The sequence below is a fragment of the Polistes dominula genome, unplaced genomic scaffold (assembly GCF_049000335.1).
Source record: "Polistes dominula isolate Pdom_NZ unplaced genomic scaffold, Pdom_raw_medaka contig_28, whole genome shotgun sequence".
NCBI classification, from domain to species: Eukaryota; Metazoa; Arthropoda; class Insecta; order Hymenoptera; family Vespidae; genus Polistes; species Polistes dominula.
This window is the reverse complement of record NW_028300879.1, coordinates 6,070,836-6,081,740: the sequence shown is the minus strand read 5'-3', so window position 1 is coordinate 6,081,740 and position 10,905 is coordinate 6,070,836. Positions and strand designations below refer to the sequence as shown.

Genomic DNA, 10,905 nt, shown 5'->3' with positions numbered 1-10,905 from the left:
TAAAGGGATTAATTTATGTTATATATATGTATATTATTTATTATATGTTAATATTTTATGTGTCTGTACGATGTATATCATTCTAAAATCGTCTAGAGGTATTATGCCATAAGATTAATTTATGTTATTTTTTGTGTATTATTTTATTTACAATTATTTATCATATTACTTGCGTCATATATTGATATTTGAATAAAATAAAAACTTTTAGAAATAGAATAAACTTAACACGCTCTATAATATTATAAATGCACCCATTTTTTTCATTAGTCCAATGTATAGTCCTCATGGACCATTATAAGTGTGCAAAGTTAGCAAAAAATCTGAAGTTAGAAATGATGAAGATGTCCTTGTAAGTCGGGGTGTGTGGGCTTCCCTTAATAATTATTTCAAGTTCTTACCATTGAAACGCTGCCAATATGCGACCGAAAGGGAAATACTTGAGACAAACGGAGGAGTGGAAAGATTGCAAAAAAAAAAGAGATAGATAGGAAAGGCTCCATTGAAGATATAGAAAAAATTATTTAGCAATTTAAGGTAACGTATAAATAATTAATTAGCCAGCGCCGGGGACGGAAGGCAAGGTAGCGCTAACAAAAATGAACACCTGCTAATCTCATCTGTATTGTTATCTGGTAACATAATGCATACAAAAACAACAACAATAACAAATAACGTTTAATATATAATTGATTTCATTAATATTGTACTGTACTATTATAAATTACTTTGAAAATGATGACAAAAAATTGAAGATTACGATTATCCAAACACCTGTCTAATCACCTTGCGACTTTCCTGAATGTCTTCAAATTTTTTCGAAAAGTGTAAGAGAAGAAAAAAAGAACCAAAGTGGTATTCTTTAAAAAAGTAAATTATCTTGTTCATTTAATGACGTTTTCTAATATTTTTTATCGATTGACATAAGATAGGCGTGAAACGCCACGTGCAGGACCTTTCTTTTGTATGGTAACGGCAGTGATACCAGCACGTGAGATTTTCTCCCACGTGGGAGCCTTGGTGCGCATGCGCATGCAACGTTACAGCTCAACGGTGGTTGTTTTCATGAACGTATCTATGTGCAACAGTAGGTACGCGTAAGGGCCCCTTCCCAGTCGTTTCCCGCGTTTTTCGTTAAGGTCGCATAATGTTATATAATATATCGAATTTTAGTGTAATATTAATGTATTACAGTGACAGAAACCAGGAGATAGATTACCAGCAACCTAATTCGAGTGAATTGGCGGATAAGAAAAGAAGTAATAAAGAGAAAATATTCTTATTATCCCTACTGTATTTCGATTGTCACGGGGTTCTAACGATACCCCATATTTGAGTGTAGTATATATGTTACTGAGGATTAGGTAGTGCGCATGCGTGAGAAAAATTCACGTCCTGGCACCACTGGTTAACGGTCTCGTTTTTCATTCGAGTTATCATTATATCGCGAATCTTATTTCATTCCGTCTTATAAATGTTGAAGAAAAACTAGTTTGAGTTTAATTAATTTGGAAGTTGATCTTCTTAAAATCGATCGATACAACATTCTTATAGGACTTCTCGAAACGAACGAAAATCGTTCGTACACTGAACGATTCAAGTAAGTTGGATGTCATTATAAAAAAAAAAATGTAAATACTCAAGAATAGTACTGTTCGCTTAACTGTTAGTTGGCAATTTTTGTTCTTTTTTAATATTATCATATTTATGTCGTTTAGAAAAAATTAATATAAAATTTATTATTATTATTATTATTATAAGATATATTATACCTCGAAATAAAAACATTAAGCCAAAGAAAATGCATATTGACTCTTCAAAAATAATATGTCGAAGAATAAGTTCTTTGATCTTATAGACATCAAAGTTTACCAAAAGGCAGAATGCATTTGTCGAACGTCGAGAAATATTTCTGACGATCTTCAGAAAATTAACCGATCATGTCAGATCACATGCAAATGTACGTAACCTTAAAAATCATCGAAAGCCAAACATCTGTCTATCGAAGTTATTTTAAGTTTGTGGAATATGCAGAAATATTCTCGATGAATTTCATACTAACCGAAACTTTGACTCTCGCATACCTCCCCTACTTCAGATAATAGTATCATTCAAATTTATTGCACACCTATATAAATAAAAGAAGTTAAATGTTTTGAATGCAATTCCATGTTCTTTAACATTTTTACATCAACGTTTTTCGTTGCAGATTGTACATTTCGAAAAAATGTCACAGAATATTCAATTATTGTTAAATGATTTTTTAATGGAAACAAATCAAGATAACTTATACGGTACCACGCTAATCTCATTTGAGTGTGAAAATGTGAACGTTGAAGATTCCATACCAGAGGTAGTAAAATCTTTGACTACTATTGCTTAAAAACCTAAATCACTTGAAATGTAGGTATATTTGATATACTTTTTATAGCAAATAATTTGTTAACAGATCGTATTATCGAATAGAGGTGGTCCAAAATTGATTTACGATAATTACATCTACACACTGCACAAAAAGCACTCAGAACACATCCGTTGGAGATGTGTCGGTAGAATAACCAATTGCAAAGGAATTCTCTTAACAACAACAGATTATACGAAGCCGGAAGTATGTGTACCGCACAATCATGAACCGTCTGTTGCAGCTGTTCAACTAGCGAGGGAACGTTATTTGGAAATTGACAAAACATACGCGTTGAAGAGTGAGTTATTAACATTTATTTAATTTAATTATTATATTAAAATCATGTACTACTATATCGAAAGCATTATTCATAAGATGATTTTTTTAGAAGTGCAATCCGAAGGAAAAAAATATTCATCAGTCATTCGTTGAAATGGAACGGTGGAGGAAACTTAATGCTAAAAAAAAAAGTAAGTATTTGAAATTATGACTATTGGCATGACTATAAATTAAACATTCTTTTGAATTTCCTCAACCTATCGTTCAATTCAGACAATAGTAGCATCGAATTATTCGAATATTTTAAATTTACGCGCCATAAAACAACGTGTATAAATTCAAAATAGTCGTTTGTCGTCGCTCGCACTAGATGGCGTTTAAATTGACTGTAACCGGCTCGATCTTTAAGAGATATGCTTTTTGATGAAGGATGAAGAGGGGAGATTAAAGGGCAAGAAGTGGTAATAGTGGGGTGAAGGAGCAAGAGGAAGTAAGGGTCTAGCGAAAGACGGTCGGTAGGCGATCGATGAAATGAGATAAAATGAGAATTGGCGCGTGAAGAAGACCGGAGAAACACCGGCCGGCCGGCAGATTCGGATTGAGTCGACTGGATTCGGGATTATTCGTCTCGACTAGACTCGGTACTCGCGATTGGCTAACGGGAGACGAGTTCGGTTAGTAGGTGAGTGCGCTCTCAAGAGAGACGCACAACAGGAGGCAAACTAGTAGGTAGAGAAACAAGCAAGGAATCAAGCTACGCAGGCAGGCAGGCACACGCAAGAGAGCGCGAGACGACACACGGGACGCGGACGGATAATATGCGTCGACGACCGGCGGCGCCGTCGCACATGCGCGCCCTGACGCGCCCCTATGTTCGTCCACCGATTTCGATTTTAGTCACTCCCGGGTTCGGCTTCGGGAAAAATCGTTCCGCTCTCTCGCTCTCTGTGCGCCCGAGGACACCACCCAAGTGCAGGACGCTCTTTTGTCGTCTTACATTTTCCACTTCCTGTCTCTCTATCGGCGATATTACGTGAGATCAACGACGTGTCCCGCCTTTTCTCATACCGGGACAACGATTTTCGCGGTATCCTTTCCCGACTGATCGTATATATACCTACATATATATAATATATACATATCTATATATACGTATATGTATATGTATATATATGTGTACATTATTGTATAGGTAAAGATACAGATACATAATGTTACTTGACGACGTGCATACATTTTTTTTCGTGTTATATGCGAGAGAGAACGAATTTTATGCAAACGATTTGATGAATATATATATATATATATATACACGTATATATATATGCGTTAACTCGTAACTATAGTCGTGCCACTGCTAACTTGACGCATTGTCGATGAACGCAAGCCGATTTTATGCGAATCGAAAATATGAAGGAGGGGGGAAAAAGGAGGAGAGAATAGCAGGCGTAATGATTATAAAAAGAATCGCGCGATTCAATAAAAATGAAGAAATCCTGGTGCGTGAGAGAAGAAAAAAATAACCAAGATGTTATTCGAATATTTGACATCGTAATTTAAAGAGAAAAATAGAACACGCAGTCTTCGTGAAAACGCACCAGGGTCGATAAAACCAACACTGCTACCGATCCGGTACGCGCACTAGTGATTGAACAGTCCAACAACGACGACGTCAGTGGCTTCTTCTCCCTTCCTCCTCACCCTTTCCACACAGTTGGCTTCGTTTTATCTTCTCTCGCGCGGGAATCTTTTTTGTATCTTTGTATGTTTCAATAAACGAACAGGAGCCAACCCTGCGTGGTGTGTTCCGTGTGTCATCGCAACGGTAGCCATTTTATAGCCGGTCGTGGCTTTTATTCGTACGTGGTCGGTATGGAGGGAGCAAGAAGGAAAATAGAAAAAGGGAGAGTAGTAGGTCGGTACGTGGGGTAGTATAAGCACGAACGAGATAGAACGATACGAGTGGGTGCTATAGCAGAGATATAGAAGATCACGCGACAAGGTATAAAGGGAAGGGCGGACGATAGAGAGGAAGGGGAAATACGTAGCGCGTGCTAATGTGTTCTCCTCCGTAAGCCTTGGGACTTCTCGAAATCTTCTTTAAAGCACACTTGCGTTTATATATTACTTAAATATAATAATCTTTGATAGGATATCGCGTGAGACTTACAAATATTGAACAGTATAATGATCGTCTTTATCGATAGATATCGATTTTGGAACTTACAATATTACGAGATGGCTATTTTTAATCTATGAAAGATTGCTTCAGAACAACATTTCAAATAAAACGTGTTAGAAATGATGAAAATATATTCGATATCTGTTAAACTCTTAACAATTGTTGAGTACCCGCTCCTACGTTTCGAAGAAATCGTTAACAGACGCTCGTCGCCTTGTTTTTTCGATTGGGGAAGGAGCTTCAAGGGGGTAGAAGACGAACGTTGCATGCTTTATCGGCTCGTCGAGGACGATTATCGTTGGTGCTTTTTTTAGAAACCTTCGCGAACGACTTCTACGATAGCTTCGAACGATGCCTTTTACTGCCGCGATATTTCCCAAAATTTCTTCGATTTTCTTCAAATGATTCAGTTCACAGCATTCGAATGACAATTTTGAAAATCATTCATATTATCGATTTGATTTGAAATCATCTTTATTTGGTAATAATTTAGAAGGAGAAAATATCATCATCACGTGCGTATATATGACCCACGAAAATCGTTTCAATCAGTTACATTACTTAAATATTTACATCGTCGTATACATTAGAGAAGATCGTTTGTTTTTATGAGACTAATATAAAATATTATTGACGTTATTTTGCATAGATAATTTAATATAATATCAATAGACGCAAATATTACTAATACAAATTGTGTCTATTTATTCTTATTTTGTAAATCAGTACAAAAAAGTATTAAAAGTATTATTATTCTAAAGAATGTATAAAGGGGAATCCCACACAGTGATTGATCTTAATATCAGATAAAATTATAATTGTTTCTTTTTTCTAAAATTCACTTGTGTTATTAAATATGCATATCGATGGCCGATTGTGTATCTCAATGTTGTAGAAAATAGGAAATGCGATGGACTTCATTGGAACGTACCCAAAATTTTGAGAAGATATATTGACGAGCATACCACCTAAGAGTTCAATAACTTTCTTAATGCATTCGTCTAATTTGGTCGAAAATTGTTGCTTCGAATTTATTCGCTATGTTCTTCTATTTTTCTTCACATATAAATATTAACAATAAGGAATAAAGTTATTTTTCCTTGCCGATACATTGCTCTGAAATTTTTTGTTCCACGGAAAATAAACGAACGTCACGTGACTTTCTTTTATCGATTTCAATTAATATAGCAAATAAATGTAAGGATCATATTAATCGTGCATAATTTTCTTTCTCTCTCTTGTGTACTAACCAAAGACTAGTCCAATTTAAAGATATTTAAGGATTTTTTTTCAAGATATAAATGCAATACTTCATTGCATTTTAGTTGAAAAGAATGCAGAAAGACGCAACTCCGGCCATAGCAGAGAACCGAGATAGTGCAAAAGTTTAAACGTTGACAAAAGGGAAGTAGAAGAATAAAAAAAGTAGTAAAAGAAATACTACTGATAACCCAAGCGTTGAATAAGAATAATTCAAGACGGCGAATACCGGTGCAACTACGACAGGTCGGCTTGTATTGGTGACCGGTAACGCGGATACCACCAAGCTGACTTCGCACAGAATCATCCAAGAACAAAAATTGAGTGCTCGAGGGAGTGGCGATAGTTGTGGTGCTAACACAAGTTCAAACGACGAGATCGTTGAGTCAGTCAAAAAACTTGAAGGAATAGCGATGAAGCAGGAACCGGAAGATGAGGAGGACTGTTATCTCGAGGACAATGGAATGCCTGTTGTGTCGCCGACTTCCTCTCCACCCTCTGCTGCTAGTAGGCACACCAATACGACCCACAGGGTGAGATCCCACGCGCGCAGTCTCCGAGCGATGGCCAATCCCAGCGCAGTTTGGGCTCACTTTGACCTATGTGCGAATGACCCATTGCGTGCTCAGTGCCGTATATGTGGTGCCGTTGTTGTCAGGGGTGGCGCAAATCCTCGACAATGCGGAACCACCAACCTCCATCGGCATCTCAGGGTACACCATGGTGGCAGACTCATCGGCAGAAGTTATCACGGTAAACAACAGAACCACATGCTGCAAAATTAATCACTGATTTTCGACGATTTCTCGTTTAATTTATTGTTACTATATACATTAATTCACAGAAATATTCATATTACTGATGTTAATTTTAAATAATTGATATATATATATATATATATTCTAATTCCTAGTTTTATTTTATTATAGTTTTACAGTCCAATACGCCTGTCTCACAATCTAATGCAACTACCACTAAAACCATTAGAATAGCACAGTCATTCATGAGGCCACATATAAGAAATATTGCGCCAGCACCCTCTCCTCAGCAACAACAGCAGCAACGACAGCCAAAGACTCTTGTATTAAAAACGATACCATTAAAAGTGAAGCAGGTTGCACCAACGACGATTAAGATGCCACCGAGACAGGCTTCACAAGGCGTGCCACAAAATATCGTACATCAACAACCTACGGAGGTATTTGAAACAAAGTTATACATACTTTACTTTGATCGAACAAATTCAAATGAATCGTATTAATTTCAGGTGTGTCTAAGGTGGAATAGTTACCATAGTAACATGCAGAATAGTTTTCCATCCCTTCTGGATTCGGAACAGTTTGTTGATGTAACCCTAGCTTGCGAAGGACGATCTCTGAAATGTCATAAGATGATTTTATCTTCGTGTAGCGATTATCTGGCAGATTTGTTGCGAGAAAATCCTTGTCAGCATCCCATAATCTTAATGAAAGATCTGAAATTTTGGGAAGTTGAAGCATTAGTTAAGTTCATGTATCGCGGTGAAGTCAATGTTGCTCATGACAAATTACCTCAATTATTAAATGCAGCTGAGGCATTACAGGTTAAAGGATTAGCTGGTCCGAGTCCTTCCTCACAGGTAATAAATATTTACTCGATAATATTGGAGTATGAATATAGAAACCGTATTTTGAAGCTAAGTAATTTAAACTTTGAATATATTATTCGTTTGCAGAACTCGAAACCACCGATGCTTATACCTCAATCAAAAACGTTAATATCTCAACCAGTAGTGCCACATATCGTAAACGAAACCAAAGATAAGCCTTCTACTTCTGGCGTTCCTACCCTTTCTAGTCCTAAACGCGCGCAAAAAAGACAACAAACGGAACCTCCTGAGCCACGACCTTTCACAAAAATTCGCTTACAAAGACCAATTACACCAGCATCTCCTCCCACAACAGTCAAAACTGAACCCTTGGATATACCTCTAAGTCCCACCGAAATATTTCCCGAAAGTAATGAAGATAACTCAAATCCTGTGAAATTTGAAAAGCTTATCAGTTTTCACGAAGAAGATGATCCAGGTGGTGATGATCTCAATGATGAGACCAGAGAAATTAATTTTTGTGAAATACCTGGCCCACCGGATTTGAATGATTGCGAAGATCAGATGGAATTCGTACCTACAGACTTTCTAGAACAAGAACAAGATATCGTTGAAGAATTGGAACCAGGTTGTAATAAAGATGGTAAAGATGATTTGACTGATCACAGCTCTATTGATATTGGAGAAGGTGATGATGAGCGAGATGGAGAAGAAGATGAAGAACCATGCTCGAAGGAGGACAACAAAACAGAGTAAAACGATTTTACTTGCAATTGTTAAAATGCAACTAAATGGTAATTCAAACCAAAACGACAAAACAAATACGTTCGAACAATGAATGATGATTATCTGCGAACATTGTCGTTAATATTGTTATGAAGTTTACAGTAAGTCAATCATAATATTATTCACTTTTCAAATTGAGTTTTTAAGATACAAATTCGTATAAACAATTCAATTTTTCCATACAAAGAAGATGATATCGAAAAATATGTTTCTTTGTTTTTATTTTTTTGTTTTATTTTTACATAGTAATATTTTTGATTATTGGTGAGCAGGTCGAAAAGTATGAGACAAAATTTGATCAAAACAAGATGAGTGCAACATTCTTCTACATTGTTGTCCTTTACTTATGGTTCTAATAGTAAAAGTCAATTCTCCTTTTTTACTTCATTTTAATTCACATTTATGCGTTGTTGTGTGATCTAAGCGTAATTGAAATATTTTAAGGAACTAGAAGAATATGATAATTACTTCCAAGTTACATATTAAATCATTGTCTCGTTAATTAATGATAAATCGAAGCTATTGGTAACGAAACCAGTTTGAGAAGACGGCTTTAAATGATACGCCAAAGAATCGAGCGTGATAAGATACAAAAAATATCTTTAAACATAAATAAAAAATCAAAGCTTCCGCACGAACTGAAACATTATCCTGTTACCGTTGATTTTGGATTTTAACCCTTATCGGTTATATTATTATCTTTGACGTGATGTTTTAATTCTAACAGTCGTATCTCACGTGAAAGGTGACAAGACTGAACAGGTAAAAACCTACTGATTACATGGTGAAATTTATACAAATTTTGGAGATTCCAATTTATAATAATTCTTAAAATGCTTAAAATCTTTCGAAGTTTTATAAAATATTTTTTTTCCGAGATTTTACGTTTAGAAATTAATTACTTTATTTGAAAATATTTGAGATTTTAATAATTAATAATAAATATTAATTATAATATTATAATTATATATATATATACGTATATTTTTATTTTTATTTTTTTTTTATATTTATTATTTTTAATTTATTTGTTTCTTTTTATTTAATTTTAAAGAGAATACTTTTTAATAAATATCTTGTATGCTTTATTTGAATTAAAATCAGTGTACTAATAATAATTCAAAAATAAGTTTAGATACAAATTTTTACTCGGAATGATCATATTAAAATATTACTAAAAATAAAAATCCTATATGAGATGATAAGTTCTTTTATATCAATCAACCCTTTGACCGATAAGGATTAAAATTAGCGAAAAATATTGTATTTTTCGTATTTAACTGAAAATATAGCTATAAAAACAATGTATAATATAATTATTTATTTTGGAAGATAAGTTATTTGTTTTTTATTTGATGTGCATATCGATAAAAAAAAACACGTCATAATCAGCATTCGATGGAAATGCATTTAAATATTATACGAATTTGTGAAAAAATTTATGTATCTTCTTTCGGTGTTAAAATTCTATTTGAAAATATCGATGCATTTATACAAATTAGAAATAAATTAAGGATGCATTCGATTATCTGTAAGTAAAAGTATTTAGATTGATAGCATGTCTACAAGATTTTATATAATATCTTCATTTAAATTTTAGAATCTAGATTGTTGTACTCGTTTATTTAACATTTCGAAAATCGTGCATTTCGTCTTATTGTAAAGATTCTAATAAATAAACAAAGAAGATTGATTTATTATTCAAAATATTACAGTATACGTGTTAAAGAACAGTATTGGGTAAATATTCAATCGATCGCACGATGTTGATTCTACAATTGGAAAATATATGTATATTGTAATATGTGAAATATTATGTCTTATAAATAAACAGCTATTACAACGTATGGCAAAATACATAATTTATATATTATTATCTTCCTTTTAAAAATATTCAGATTAAATACAGAATTTATCTATTTCAATAGTACAATAAAATTGTTTCGTCGTTAAACGTTGTTAAAATTAGCTGTTTCGAGGATAATTTATTATATTATATTATTATAATATTATTTGTACTTTTAATTTGTAATTATTTTTTTAATTATTAATTTAATTATATATAAAAATTCGCGCCTATTCATATGCAACCCTCCAGACACACTTTGAATATGTTGCTTGAGAGCGCTACCTACTGGAACGGAATTTTTTTGCAGTCAAAACTGTTTATACACGTATGTATGACGGGTTACCTATCTTTCGGGCAGAAAAAAATTCCGTTCCAACAGATGGCGTTCGCAAGTAACTTTTCAAAGTGTGTCTGGAGGGTTGCATTCATACAGGCGCGCATTTGTATAATAATTACAAAGAAAGTAAATAATAAAACACTTTAAAAAATGTTTGCAAATCAAAAATTTGTATAAATAATGATATGTTTGTCTCTTGTTCTCTTCTTACGTAGTATTA

At 34.0% G+C, this 10,905-nt stretch overlaps 1 protein-coding gene across 1 annotated transcript; it reads left to right on the top strand.

The window, feature by feature from the left end:
- Positions 1-1,213: 1,213 nt before the first annotated feature.
- LOC107068806 (uncharacterized) lies at positions 1,214-10,361 on the top strand. The gene is made up of 9 exons (XM_089173595.1): positions 1,214-1,600; positions 2,210-2,353; positions 2,450-2,702; positions 2,780-2,874; positions 6,191-6,250; positions 6,338-6,878; positions 7,055-7,323; positions 7,393-7,743; positions 7,840-10,361. Exons 2-9 carry the CDS (start codon positions 2,228-2,230, stop codon positions 8,467-8,469), a joined length of 2,325 nt encoding a protein of 774 aa, XP_089029721.1. The 5' UTR covers positions 1,214-1,600; positions 2,210-2,227; the 3' UTR covers positions 8,470-10,361.
- The last annotated feature ends 544 nt before the right edge of the window (positions 10,362-10,905 follow it).